Source organism: Carassius auratus, chromosome 35 (genome assembly GCF_003368295.1).
Source record: "Carassius auratus strain Wakin chromosome 35, ASM336829v1, whole genome shotgun sequence".
NCBI lineage: Eukaryota > Metazoa > Chordata > Actinopteri > Cypriniformes > Cyprinidae > Carassius > Carassius auratus.
In genome coordinates this window covers 19,309,202-19,325,314 of record NC_039277.1, presented here as the reverse complement: position 1 = coordinate 19,325,314, position 16,113 = coordinate 19,309,202, and the positions used below count along the sequence as shown (strand labels likewise).

General features: G+C 45.4%; 2 protein-coding genes across 4 annotated transcripts in view; both read right to left on the bottom strand.

Annotated features, from left to right (window-relative positions):
* Window positions 1–242: 242 nt before the first annotated feature.
* ripply3 (ripply transcriptional repressor 3) lies at window positions 243–1,686 on the bottom strand. Its single transcript, XM_026220563.1, has 4 exons — window positions 1,386–1,686; window positions 1,243–1,300; window positions 1,080–1,141; window positions 243–485 (listed from the first exon to the last, which is right to left on the bottom strand). Exons 1-4 carry the CDS (start codon window positions 1,550–1,552, stop codon window positions 335–337), a joined length of 438 nt encoding a protein of 145 aa, XP_026076348.1. The 5' UTR covers window positions 1,553–1,686; the 3' UTR covers window positions 243–334.
* Window positions 1,687–1,771: 85 nt separating this feature from the next.
* Window positions 1,772–16,113, bottom strand: part of kcnj6 (potassium inwardly rectifying channel subfamily J member 6) — a 22,446-nt gene continuing 8,104 nt past the window's right edge. The window contains exons 2-4 of one of the 3 annotated variants that reach the window (XR_003277428.1): window positions 13,426–14,344; window positions 4,204–5,186; window positions 1,772–2,564 (exon numbers count right to left, since the gene is read on the bottom strand). Coding sequence is in view for 2 of the 3 variants with exons in the window: in XM_026220561.1 (XP_026076346.1) it covers window positions 4,876–5,186; window positions 13,426–14,326 (1,212 nt within the window). In the remaining variant the exon portion in view is untranslated. Of the gene's footprint in view, window positions 5,187–11,271; window positions 11,609–13,425; window positions 14,345–16,113 lie in introns of those variants that run through there. The other 2 variants (XM_026220561.1, XM_026220562.1) reach the window with 2 other exon arrangements.

Genomic DNA, 16,113 nt, shown 5'->3' with positions numbered 1-16,113 from the left:
CCCCATTGACTTCCACAGTAAAAAAGGAGCATCCTGAGTGCAAGTGAATGACAGTTTCATTTGCGGTGAACTATCCCTTTAAAGACGTTCCCAGACGTGAAGGATCGTCCTGGGATCAAAGGTGTGTTTGTGTTTGATGGCGCTGGATCTCTGCTCGTCTCGTGTGATGCTCCTGTTCCTGTGGATCCACAACACTTCCTGAAACACACCGCCGTGTCTCCCATCTCCATTCACACGCCGTGTTTCCTAAACAGTGTTCAGCTTCCTGACGGCCGCACGCTTGGCTCTCAGCTCACTAGTGAGTTCATGTTATAGACGTGTGGATCTGACGAGGTTAATGAGCGTCTGCTTCATCCTCATCCTCCTCAGAGCTGGAGTCTTCATCGTTGTAAAAGTGCAGTGTGGCCTGAACGGGGAAACTGTCCAGAACCGTCCGGCCCAGACGAGACAGATACTCCTGCATCCTGGACCTGGGCAGAAACAGCCTGCGGATGGAACACACACACACACACACACACACACACACACACACACAACGTTTGTGAAACTTAAGCTAACAATCTAGCAAAGTTCTCTCAAAGTTATTATGAACAAACATTTGTTCAAAGTTATCAGGTTTTTAATAATGATAGCACAAAAACATTATTTCTGGGATGTTTTATTCAGGGTTGCCAGGTCCACGGTTTTACAGCTGAATCTGGCTACTCCTGGGATGTTTATGAACTGATCTCCCGGGAACACTATTTTAATGGAGAGGGAATCTCTGGAAAAACACGATTTGTAAATATGGAAGTTTTGTATCAAAGACCTGGCAACCCTGGTCTTATTTCTGAAACATTTTATTTGCACATTTAATGTCTTTTAACGTTTTTGAAATGTTACTACTTGTTTTAGAATCTAACGTTCCCACAATGTTTGCAAGATGAAAAAATAACCGTCCCATAAGAATAAAAGTCTTCACAACTTTATGGGAACGTTAGCAAAACGTTCCTAGAACATATTCTTGTTAACTGGGTATTTATAAACATCCGAAGAATGTTTAAGTGTTAGACTTATGAATGAAAGGAAGAGCATCAGACCTCACAGGATGCTGGAAAACATCTTCAGAAGTCTGAACTCGCCTCGAACCTCCAGAAACCACCTGAAGAACACAGGAACACAACAGCTCAGATGGTGTAACTTCTGCACTCTCAGATCAACATATCGATCAACACAGAGACCAAAGTCATTAAAATGAGTTACTTTATTTAATTGAATCTCTCTTGTTGAACGATCCCAGGGTCTCCATATCACAGGACAACTATCAGAACATAAAAGAGCGAGTCACTCACACTGAAGACTCTAAAGATGTGAAAAACACAGAGGAACTGAGCAGAAACTCTTACCCGAGCATCCGATCCGCGTCTGAACTCACCGGCAGCATCTTCCACACTGAGCGCGCGCTCCCGCACACGGGGGAAGACGCGCACGCGCCGAGAGGTGGGCGTGTTCCCGAGTGCGCGCACCCGCAACTCAGTACGAGTGATGAACCAAACAAACAATTCTTTGACATGACGTCACGAAGCACCTTACTTTCAGAAATTGTTTCACGAATCTGAACTTGTTATCTGCAAATATTTCATTTTGGAATTAAGAATCATGTAGGCCTAATCGAACGATGTTTTCCATATTATTAATAAACAGTTAAATTGGTTTTCTAATATTAAGGGAACGTTGCATTTGATCATTTTGCAAACATTATGGAAATGTTAGAGTTGAATGTTCATTAGATGAACATCCAGCTGAATTGTTTCAGAAAACACATTAAATGAACAATGTATAAATAATGTTTTTGAGCTAATGTTTCGAGAACATTATTGAAGGTCAGATAAAGCTGAACAAACACTATATTACTGTTGGTGGAAGAGGTTTGTTCATCACTTTGAGAGACTCTTCTGTGAGCTGGACTCCTGTCAGAGATTGTGATTATAATAAATCATGTCAGTGTAATCAGTGAAGCATCAGACTGATAATCGCTGTATCAGAAGGTGACATTAGACACGAATCACACAGAAAGCAAAGAGCTGAAGAATCACACTCACTCGATTCATTTGATTCATTCTCACTGAACAATAAACACTGTTTCCTCATTCACACAGACAGTGAATATTTAGATATGGTTTATTAATGAGCTTCTTGTGACACAGAGTAATTATCTAAATCAACAAGAAAATCAGAATGACTGTGTTAAATCTGAATAAACACTGTGTATAATGCACCATATTATGGCTTGTGAAATAAGCTTTAGAGAAGGATCTGAAGACATTAAAATGTTCATATTCCTGATTTCATATTTCTGGAGTGAAAGGACGTCCCGGTGGATCTGATGTGATGTTTGAATGGCTTCATATATCCGCAGGGCGTTTTAAAGGGCACTTCATCAAACGTACGGAGCGCAGAATGTTCCAGTCTTTACGGAGGATTACTGAAGGACTCTCAGAAAGAGCTCGGTCTGGTTCTTCATCCAGCGGTTCATTCATCAGCCTCTGAACCCCGTCACAGGAGGAGCCCGGGGAAGCTTGTTTCTGCCGCAGAAGAAAATATCACTAAGGGAGCTACTTTAGTCACACTCATGAGAATTAGGATGTAGAAACTTACCATTGTGAGGGAAACAAATCAGAATTTTGGGATTTATTGTAAATTCACAAAATTTTGAGTAATAAACTAACAATATAGGGGAAAAACCCACAACAGTGAGAAAACGAGTCCACATTTTGAGATATAAACAAACAATTTGGAGAAAAATGTTGAGACACAAATGTGCAATTCTCAGAAATAAAGTCCTAAAACTGAGATATAAAACTCAAAAGTCTGATAAAAATATTTTATTTTGAGATATAAACTCCTGTGAGGTGAAAGGTTTGCACAGGATCCGGACGGTCATGTATTTGATTGGACGAGAATGAAAAGGAGGCTGGACTCGTCGATGGTCAAACGGTCATCACTGCTGTCACATCACCTCACAGTTACTCAATTAAACTGCTCATTCTGTGTTTATAATTCAATCTGCTGCGAGCCTGATCCAAACACAGCTTCATCACAGTGCATTGTGGGATACAGTGTGCTCTGCTGTTTACTTTCAGACATGTTAGCGTGTCATTCTGAACATTCAGGATCTGGTTTACAGATATGTTAAATATATTAAATCTAGTTTGAAAAAAGAGAGAAAAAAGAAGTTTATTTTTGCCAATGTTCCCATGAAGTTATGAAAATGTTATTTCTCAGTGCTTTTTACATGTTGAAAATTTGCTTTTTTAAATGTTTCAAAAACGTTTTTTCTTGATTATGCAAATATTAAATAGGAATATATTGTATTTTATCATTTTGCAAACATTAGGGGAACGTTACTTGTGAATGTTCTCTGAAACAAAAGTCAAACTAAATCTTTTCAGAAATAAAATGTTCCATGAATGATGTATTATAAGGTTTTTGTGCACATTATTAAAGACCAGATCATTCCGTTAACGACGCTGTAAGAATGTAACTTTGAGAGAGCGTTCTCTGTTAGCTGCATCCTTTAACTCTTTCACTGCCACTGATGGAATCGGGGGGGCGTCTCGAGCACTGAGGGTTAAAAACAACTGATTTTAATATGTGTGCGCCGTCTGAGAGAACTGACTCTGGTGACAAGATTTATGACATTTCTATGGTAACAAAAATATTGATATCATAAAGACCTTATTTAAAGCAAAAAGAACTATATTGTGATATAAATATATTGTTACAGTGAAATAAAATGACGCGTATAGTGATGTCAGATTCTGCTGCTTTCGCTGTTACACATGGAGGCATGGAGGTTGTTTAAAGGAGAGGCTCTGTTCTTTATTTCGATGCACTGCATGTTCATACAATAAAATAATCTGGGGTCATGAAAATGATCAAAAACACTGGCGGGGAAAGAGTTAAAGTCATCAGATCACTGTTCTTTTCACACTACACTATTATCTGTCAATAAATCTCTCTCGGATGTTTTTGATTAGAAATGCAGAGCGACAGCCCCGTTGACATCTGCGTGAAATGAAATACATCGGTAGGGTTCACGCGCTGTAATCGTTAGTGATGTGAGGGTTCGGCTCTTTGGTCTCGTGTGTCTCGTGGTCAAACTCAGATCTACTGCTTCTGTTCGACCAAACGAACACAAACAAACACAGAAGAGAGACTCACGCAAACGAACGCTCGCAGACGTCTCAGGTCCATCTGCAGTTCTTCATCCAGTCATGAGTATGAGTTAAAGCAGAGAAAGCTCCGGGATGATGAGGGTACAGAAGGTTATTGGAGCACACATGCACGTTTACACACACGCTCACACACACACACACCATCATCAGCCCCACAATCCCCTGCAGCACGAGTGCATGGCCGTCCTCTGCATCCGAACACATCTCCTGTGAGTCTGTGAGTACGGTCTACAGGACTGAGACTATGTCCATCAGAGTCAGTCCACTACAGGACCGTCTGTACATGCGCAGAGAAATATGTCTGTCGCTGTCCCAGAAGGCAAAATACACGACCCTGTGTCGTATCAAACAACCCAACAGATATATACAAAAAATACAAATGCCCTAGAATAGATCTATATATATATTCATATACATATATAGGTTTTATCTTTGAATTACAAATCTGAAAATATCATTTCTTATCTTTAAGAAAAAACTGGTTTCGGGAACCATGCAGTCGCCCGCGATCATCCTTCGGGCGAGAGAAAGAGAAGCGCGAGAGATGGGGTCCGTGTCCCGCCTCGGGGCGCTTTCCTGAGCTGACCTCTGACCTCTGACCTCTGACCTCAGCTGAGCGTCCGGCGGCGCAGAGGCGAGGAGAGATGTGTGTGTGCTCCTACACTTTGGACTCGCTCTCCATGTTGGCGAGGTCTCCGTTCCTCTCCAGCAGCTCCTCGTCCTCGCTGCTCCTCAGGCCCTGTGCGCTCAGTCTGCTGGACACTGACCAGGTCAGAGGAAGACGAGAGCGCGCCGTCATCTCCGCCAGCTCCCGCGCGCTGCAGCTGGGAGTGTTGGTCTCGTAGATGTCGTGGAAGCTGTTGTAGTCGACCTCGTAGAAACCGTCCTCCAGGGTCAGGACGGGGGTGAAGCGGTAGCCCCACTTGATCTCGCTGGCCACATACGAGCTGCGCGCCTGACACGTCATGCCTGATGAACACACACACACACACACACACCAGAGGTCAGGAGGTCAGAAAGGTTAGAAAGAGGGTAGTATCTATCCGTCACGAGATACTGTACAGCACCACATACATCAACATCAGATGTTGATCAGATACACTCTCGGGACATTGCACTTATTCACAATCACAAAATGACATCATTTGCATGTGCTTTAAAGTCTTGCCGGTTAAACACTTCATTCAGATGCTGTTCTGGCACGTGCTAAAGTCTAAAAGTAAACGGCTGAGAGAGAAACGGATGCATGTCTGTGTATTAGATGAGTGTAGCTCTTAAAGGGACAGCGGTCTAATAATGCTAAACATGCTGCCGCTTGTCATTAAAGGGACAGCTCACGCAAACATTTAAATCCTCTCATTATTTCCCCTCTCTCATGTTGTCTATAAACCTGTATTCATTTATTTCTTGTAAAGAAGATCTTTTGAAGAACCAAACATTAGCTGGTCCCCACTGACTTCGATAGAACAGGAGAAAAACAGTTTTGGATGAACGTTCCTTATTAATGTTAATAAAACAACTAAACACAGAGAAAATCACTCACTGCTCTTGACTGAAGATCTTTAATAAGAATCAAAGTATGATTTATCCAGTGAAGTGTATCTAGTTTTATTTTTAGATATTTATTCATTCAGTTTCTTGAATCCTGCTGCTAAATTCGCTTGAATGTGACGACGCTGAGCTGAGGAGGAACTCGTGTGATTGTCCAGCCTTGTTTACAATAGACTGATGATCTCAGCATACCACGGTGAAATGAGTCAGATAATGTGTGTGTGTGTGTGTGTGTGTGTGAGTGAGCCAGTCAGAACAACACACGTTCACTATATTTGTTCGTGATAGATGTAGAGTCTGTTCTGTTGTGTGTTGATCAATGAAACACTGACATTTACCCAAAACATTTACCTAGATATCACCCCACTGGACAGCATACAGCAGTGCTTTCATTTCCAGAGAAGGTATGAACTCATAAAATCTGCGCTGAATCCAAAAATCTGCCACATGAATCAATGTTAAACAAGGATGTGACGGAGAAGCTTAAGACAGAACAGTAAGCATCCATCCTCACACTCCTGTTTGATTAGATACAGTGTGAAGGTGTGACAGGAACACTGAGCGACAGGGTTCAAAGGTCACCGTCTCCAATCACAATCCAAACACTGTGAGAGTGTCACATCTGTGCGTGCGTCTCGTGTGCCGTTCCCTCAGCGCTCTCAGAGCTCAGAAACGAACACGCAGCCCAGAGGACACACACACACACACACACACAACATGCTTATATAACGTGTGTCTCGGAGAGGAATCATGGCAGGAGCTGCACCACGCATCTTCAGACGCACATTTCATCAGCCTCCACTGCATCACTGCACTATCTGATCACGAGCCGCCGCTGAACACTGTCCTGCATGTTTCTTTGATATAGTTTGCTTTCATTCATCTGGTGTGGAATAACACTTTAAGCTCTATCCCTGTGTCCTGTGCTGGAGTCACTGCGTTATCAGCAGACAGCAGCCTGAGCTCAGAACACCCTCGAAATGAGCTCTAGTGCGGCCGGAGAACCACACACACACACACACTCACACACAGACACACACACGTTCCCGCACACACTCACAAATGCTCACATTCATACAGACTTGCACACACTTTTAAACATGCACATTTAAACATGCTCACACTCACGTTTGCACCTTCACACACTCATACACTCACACACATGCTTGCATACCTGACACACACACACATTTACACACTTGTGCACTCTCGAACCTACATGCATACATGCTTGCACACTCATACATGCTCATGTGCACACACACACATTTAAACATGCTCACACACACTCATGCTCACACACACTCATGCTGGCACACACACTCATGCTCGCACACACACACACTCATGCTCACACACACGCACTCATGCTCACACACACACATGCTCGCACACACTCATGCTCACACACACACTCATGCTCACACACACACTCATGCTCAGACACACACACTGATGCTCACACACACTCATGCTCACACACACACTCATGCTCACACACACACATGCTCGCACACACTCATGCTCACACACACTCATGCTCACACACACACTCATGCTCACACACGCTCATGCTCGCACAAACTCATGCTCACACACACACACTCATGCTCACACACACACACTCATGCTCACACACACACACTCATGCTCACACACACACTCATGCTCGCACACACACACACACTCATGCTCACACACACTCATGCTCACACACACACTCATGCTCACACACACTCATGCTCGCACACACTCATGCTCGCACACACTCATGCTCACACTCATGCTCGCACACACTCATGCTCACACACACTCATGCTCACACACACTCATGCTCACACACACACTCATGCTCACACACACACATGCTCGCACACACTCATGCTCACACACACTCATGCTCACACACACACTCATGCTCGCACACACTCATGCTCGCACACACTCATGCTCACACACACACACTCATGCTCACACACACACACTCATGCTCGCACACACACACACACACTCATGCTCACACACACTCATGCTCACACACACTCATGCTCGCACACACTCATGCTCACACACACACACTCATGCTCACACACACACACTCATGCTCGCACACACACACACACACACTCATGCTCACACACACACTCATGCTCGCACACACTCATGCTCGCACACACTCATGCTCACACACACACACTCATGCTCACACACACACACTCATGCTCGCACACACACACACACACTCATGCTCACACTCATGCTCACACACACTCATGCTCACACACACTCATGCTCGCACACACTCATGCTCACACACACTCATGCTCACACACACACTCATGCTCACACACACGCACTCATGCTCACACACACGCACTCATGCTCGCACACACACACACTCATGCTCACACACACACTCATGCTCACACACACACACTCATGCTCACACACACTCATGCTCGCACACACACACACTCATGCTCACACACACACACTCATGCTCGCACACACACACACTCATGCTCACACACACACTCATGCTCGCACACACACACACTCATGCTCACACACACACACTCATGCTCGCACACACACACACTCATGCTCACACACACACTCATGCTCACACACACACACACACACTCATGCTCACACACACACACACACACACACACTCATGCTCACACACACACACACTCATGCTCACACACACACACTCATGCTCACCCACACACTCATGCTCACACACACACTCATGCTCACACACACACTCATGCTCACACACACTCATGCTCACACACACACTCATGCTGGCACACACACTCATGCTCACACACACACACTCATGCTGGCACACACACTCATGCTCACACACACACACTCATGCTGGCACACACACTCATGCTCACACACACACACACTCATGCTCACACACACACACACACTCATGCTCACACGCACTCATGCTCACACACACGCACTCATGCTCGCACACACACACACTCATGCTCACACACACACTCATGCTCACACACACACACTCATGCTCACACACACTCATGCTCGCACACACACACACTCATGCTCACACACACACACTCATGCTCGCACACACACACACTCATGCTCACACACACACTCATGCTCGCACACACACACACTCATGCTCACACACACACACTCATGCTCGCACACACACACACTCATGCTCCCACACACACTCATGCTCACACACACACACACACACTCATGCTCACACACACACACACACACACACACTCATGCTCACACACACACACTCATGCTCGCACACACTCATGCTCACACACACACACACTCATGCTCACACACACACACTCATGCTCACACACACACTCATGCTCACACACACACTCATGCTCACACACACTCATGCTCACACACACACATGCTCGCACACACTCATGCTCACACACACTCATGCTCACACACACACTCATGCTCACACACGCTCATGCTCGCACAAACTCATGCTCACACACACACACTCATGCTCACACACACACACTCATGCTCACACACACACACTCATGCTCACACACACACTCATGCTCACACACACTCATGCTCGCACACACTCATGCTCGCACACACTCATGCTCACACTCATGCTCGCACACACTCATGCTCACACACACTCATGCTCACACACACTCATGCTCACACACACACTCATGCTCACACACACACATGCTCGCACACACTCATGCTCACACACACTCATGCTCACACACACACTCATGCTCGCACACACTCATGCTCGCACACACTCATGCTCACACACACACACTCATGCTCACACACACACACTCATGCTCGCACACACACACACACACTCATGCTCACACACACTCATGCTCACACACACTCATGCTCGCACACACTCATGCTCACACACACACACTCATGCTCACACACACACACTCATGCTCGCACACACACACACACACACTCATGCTCACACACCACACTCATGCTCGCACACACTCATGCTCGCACACACTCATGCTCACACACACACACTCATGCTCACACACACACACTCATGCTCGCACACACACACACACACTCATGCTCACACTCATGCTCACACACACTCATGCTCACACACACTCATGCTCGCACACACTCATGCTCACACACACTCATGCTCACACACACACTCATGCTCACACACACGCACTCATGCTCACACACACGCACTCATGCTCGCACACACACACACTCATGCTCACACACACACTCATGCTCACACACACACACTCATGCTCACACACACTCATGCTCGCACACACACACACTCATGCTCACACACACACACTCATGCTCGCACACACACACACTCATGCTCACACACACACTCATGCTCGCACACACACACACTCATGCTCACACACACACACTCATGCTCGCACACACACACACTCATGCTCACACACACACTCATGCTCACACACACACACACACACTCATGCTCACACACACACACACACACACACACTCATGCTCACACACACACACACTCATGCTCACACACACACACTCATGCTCGCACACACTCATGCTCACACACACACACACTCATGCTCGCACACACTCATGCTCACACACACACACACTCATGCTCACACACACACACTCATGCTCACACACACACACTCATGCTCACCCACACACTCATGCTCACACACACACTCATGCTCACACACACACTCATGCTCACACACACTCATGCTCACACACACTCATGCTCACACACACACACTCATGCTGGCACACACACTCATGCTCACACACACACACTCATGCTGGCACACACACTCATGCTCACACACACACACACTCATGCTCACACACACACACACACTCATGCTCACACGCACTCATGCTCACACACACGCACTCATGCTCGCACACACACACACTCATGCTCACACACACACTCATGCTCACACACACACACTCATGCTCACACACACTCATGCTCGCACACACACACACTCATGCTCACACACACACACTCATGCTCGCACACACACACACTCATGCTCACACACACACTCATGCTCGCACACACACACACTCATGCTCACACACACACACTCATGCTCGCACACACACACACTCATGCTCCCACACACACTCATGCTCACACACACACACACACACTCATGCTCACACACACACACACACACACACACTCATGCTCACACACACACACTCATGCTCGCACACACTCATGCTCACACACACACACACTCATGCTCACACACACACACTCATGCTCACACACACACTCATGCTCACACACACACTCATGCTCACACACACTCATGCTCACACACACACTCATGCTGGCACACACACTCATGCTCACACACACACACACTCATGCTCACACACACACACACACTCATGCTCACACACACACTCATGCTCACACACACACTCATGCTCACACACACACACTCATGCTCACACACACACTCATGCTCACACACACACACTGCGCCTCAGGAAGCCACACAGAGCTGCACATCGCCATGGCAACAGGTCAGCTGTGAGCAGGCCACCAGCGAGTGGTTCCTGTTCTCCGGTCATGCCCTGAGCTCCCTCGACTCACTGCTGGCATCACAGCTGCATCAGAACACTAGAAGCACAGCCGTGAGCAACACACCAGCTGCACGAGTATTCCTGAAAAACCTCTCTCTCTCTCTCATCTGAAGGTTCACGTGCACTGTGCTTGAGTTACTGCGGCGTGTCGGTTTGTAAACTAGAGATCGTGATCAGAGGTGCTGTGCCTGAACAAGAGACAGAAGAAGACACAATGATGACAGATCAATCACGTGCATCATGATAACAGTAATACTCCGGCTGCGCGGCTTAGCTAACGTTGTTACATAATATCAGTGTGTTGTGCTAATGCTGCGCCGTCGCCATGGCAACCACACTCACAAACCCCAAAATAGCATCACACTTCCAGCGAAAGCTAATTGTATCTAGAAGATCCTCCATTTCTGCAGCATTTCTGAGCGTGACTTTCATTTTTATCTCAAGCTATTTCAAAGCTGAACTGCAGCTCATAGAAAATGAGAAGCTGCATGGGCTTACTGCTGAAATCAGTCTCAAAGATGAGGAAAAATGATGGAAAACATTGACGATATTAGCAACTGCTGACGTTTCCATCTGTTCCACAGAAACAGTAATATCTGAACGGACACAGATATCAGGTTGAGGAGCTCATGTTGTGTGAGAGTCTCTGGGGAACAGATGGATCTCGACAGACATCATGCGTTCGCTGCTGGGAAGAGCTCAGATGTGCAGAAGAATATACAGAGACTCATGAAGATCACCACAAAAACATATCAACAGGATCATCTGTGTTAGTTCAGTGAAGATTGTGTGTGAGAGATCTGTGAAAGAGCTTCATCAGGGCAGGTCCGTCTTATTTCTTTTGCAGATTCTGTGTAAATTTATGAGCACAACTGTGTTTTGCCTGAACTGAAGACTAAAGCTTCAGGATTTATTCTGACCTGTGAGATGCAGAAATGAATGAATTCAACTTCACAGATCATCAGAGAAATCATGCGAGACTGAAGCTCAAAGCCTTTCCTGATCCACAGACACACGAGGACACGCTCATCCATCGTCTCTCCAGTACTGGACTCCAGTGGGATTTCTGGGATACTTCCCAGCACACAGAGCATCTGTAAACTGATGTGTATTGATCCTGTACTATATTTATATTGTGAGGCCTGATGTGAGCTCTCTCCTGTTTCAGAGTCTTTCTCTTAGGATGCTGTTAAAGGGATCGTTCACCTGAAACTGAAAATCATGCCATTTACTGAAATATTATAAGAGATTATTACAAATATCTTCATTTGAGATTTGAAAATGGTTTAAAGTCGAGTTCATGATGACAGGATATTCATGCACAATTGTGAACTGTCCCTTTAAGATCATGTGACCTACACACTCATCTAAAGAACACACTTCTAACACACATTCATTCCGTTCGTTTTTCTAGGTTCATGGCCGCTGTGTCTGTTTTATAGTCTTGTCCACAGATAGGAGAATTACTAGAAATGCACTCCAGTTCAACTGAATAATTACTCACTAAAATATTAGCTATAACATAATTCCAATACCACGATATGAAATCTTTTTGTCAACAAACATCACTGTAACACATCACAGTTCTTAATATTGTGATAATGCTGTCACAAGTATTCTGTCAGTGACATGTACAGCAGTACTGTAAAACCCAATGAGTTAACCTAAACACCTAACCTACACCTAAAAAGTAAAAAAAACTAAAAATACTTAAGAATACTGTGAACTTAGTTCAATAAAAATAATGTGCTGGGAATAATTTAACTGATATTACTCATTCAGTCTGAGTTCTGCTTAATATAATCAGATGTGGATTTTTTATTTTTTTCTATTTAATGCATCAAGCATCCTGTAGCTCATATCAATGCCACGGTTATGGGGTCGATTCCCAGGGAATGCATGAACCAATCCACTGCATTAATGCAATGCAAGCGACTTTGGTTAAAAGCATCTGCCAAACCCTAACGTGTAAATGTAACCTCCGAGTTAGATTTCAGTGGCGTACCTGTGGCCTCCACCATGCCCTCCAGGATCACCACGATCTCCAGCTCCTCGTGGGCCAGGTGCTCTCTGGAGATCTCCCAGAAGGGGCTGTGCTCATTGATCTCGTGGCAGATGATGAGTGGAGACACCAGGAAGAGCCGGTCGTCTCCGGTGTCGTAGCCCACGTTCATGTCCGTCTGATTGAGAGGGATGAACTCTCCCTCCTTGGTCTGTTTGGACTTGATCAGTTTGGCTCTAATAGACGCCTCCACGATGTGTGAGTTACGCAGGTCTCCGACGCGAAACATCAGACAGAGCCGACCGTCACGCATGGAGATGACGGCGTTGGTGGAGAACACCAGAGTCTCTGCTCGCTTCTTGGGCTGTGAGATCTTCACGAACATGCAGCCCACCATGAAGGCGTTGACGATGGATCCCAGCACCGACTGCACCAGCAGCAGCACGATGCCCTCGGGACACTTGTCAGTGATCACCCTGTGGCCGTAGCCAATGGTCGTCTCCGTCTCTATCGAGAACAAAAACGCTGATACGAAGCCGTTGAGGTTGTTGACGCAAGGAGTCCACTGGTTGTCTCCTATGTGCTCCAGATCTCCTCGTATGTAAGCGATCAGCCACCACATGAAGCCGAAGAACAGCCACGTCACGGTGTAAACCAGCACGAAGATGAACAGATTGAACCTCCACTTGAGGTCCACCAGCGTGGTGAAGATGTCTGTCAGGTAGCGGTAGGTCTCCCGCACGTTTCCGTGATGCACGTTACACTTGCCGTCTTTGCGGACGTAGCGCTGGATCTTCTGCTTGACACGCTCCCTGTCCTGCAGAGGTTTGGGGACGTCGTCCCATGTCTTCTTGGGCAGCTTGGGCTGTCGGACCGTGACGGTGCTCTCGACATCCTGCTCCATCTGGACTTCTGGAAGGTACTGGAAGGAGAAATAGAGAGAGACGGGATCAGTGAGCAGCAGCACACGTCTGAACCTGATTACCTGGAGCCACTGTGGGCCAATCAGTCCAAACCACATTTACCTCCATCTCTAATACATCATATCAGACTATAGAATGTATGGGGCTTTAGGATTGGCTTGATACCAAAATTTTGACTTTGGTACGATACCAGAATCTACTAAATCGATACCATAGGTGACATCCATGTTTTTGAATGAATCGAGCGTGTCAATGATTCAGTCGCCCATTGTGGTGTGCCTCGTTTCTGAACGAATAAGTCATTTGAACAAATCGTTTGAATGAATGACTAAATGACTCAATCATTTGCCGCCAAATTTGCAATTGCAATCGGTGCATCTCTGATTAAGAGCACTTTTTTGTCCCATCTGTTGCTTTGGTTATCACTGTCAATCATCGCAGTTTCAGATTCAATACACCATTTAAATAAACCTGTCAATCCAGAAACGTTGCAATATGCAGTTAGGAGCATGATAAATGTATATTACATACAAAAAGCGAGCTCTAGCATTTCAGCACTGTATAGTGGATTCAGACCAATTATTATATTTATTGGTATACTGCTCAATCTCATGGGGCTTCATGGGAGGTTGAGAGAAAAAGTGACAAGGAGTGTGTTTTTATCTAAACGAAGCATCTGAGATGAGAAAGTCCCAATGAAAACCTCCCTTCATACTTGTGGGTTACTGTACCTGGGTGAACTCTGACCTCCCTCATCTCATTGCTTGTGTGCTCTGAATGTGCCAAATAATAAAAAAGCTGTCTTATGAATTTCTAATCTTTTCATATTTGAATGACTCTTATCTTTACCTCAATATCCTGCTGCATCCCCCATCTATCTCCAGAGACAGAGACAGACTCTGAAGACTAATTCTGGTGTCATCAGTCACTAAAAGCAACAGACAACAGACAAGAGTTGTATCACACAAACACCCACACACAACTCACACACACACACTCTCTCTTTCTCTCTCTCTCTGAAAGAGGTTGATTCTCAGGGTCATGTGTCGTGTCTCTCCATCACTCTTACTAGCACTAGTAATATATTTAATGGCTTAACAGCGGTTTAATTCAATTCAATTTATCTTATTTTGAAATACATTCTTATTTACTTAAAGGGGTCATATGATGTGATTTCATAGAGAAATTCTGATGAGCTGATTATCTGAATCAGGTGTGTTAACAAAGAGAGACTGGAGAGAGCTGCCCATGCGGGCCAGATGTGGACCGGATCTGGCCCGAAACTGCTTGCTGTCTGGGTGGGGTGTGCAAGGACTGGAATTGAGAGTCGCTGGTGTAAAGCAGTGTATGTTATTTGTCATTTCTCCAATCACAAATGCAGACATGGTTTTATGTTTATGCAGCGCGATGCAACGCAACAGGTAAAAAGACAGTATAAATCATTATAATCAGTAATTATGTCCCCACTGGATGCAACAAGTGTCTTGTTTTAGTGGGTTTTATTGTTTTTGTCTTGTAGCGCCGTTGTTCTGACCGGGACATGCATCACAGTATGATGAGGGGCGTAACATTTCTGTCACAAGCTTGAGGCATTTGGCCAATCACAACGCGCCGGCAGCTGGCCAATCAGAACACACCTCTCTTTTCTGACCCATGACCTCAATCACTGTGTTATATGTTTGGATCATTTCAATGAATCTCATCTTATTACTGGAGATACAGAGGGACAGCTTATATATATATATCACTTTATGTCATTATCTGCTCT

Coding starts and splice junctions, on each gene's coding strand:
- ripply3 (XM_026220563.1), bottom strand. CDS start 1,552: ATGTCAAAGAATTGTTTGTTTGGTTCATCACTCGTACTGAGTTGCGGG. Junction 1,142..1,242: donor GAGAGATTCAATTAAATAAA/GTAACTCATTTT, acceptor TGTGTTCTTCAG/GTGGTTTCTGGAGGTTCGAG. Junction 486..1,079: donor GTTTTCCAGCATCCTGTGAG/GTCTGATGCTCT, acceptor TTCCATCCGCAG/GCTGTTTCTGCCCAGGTCCA.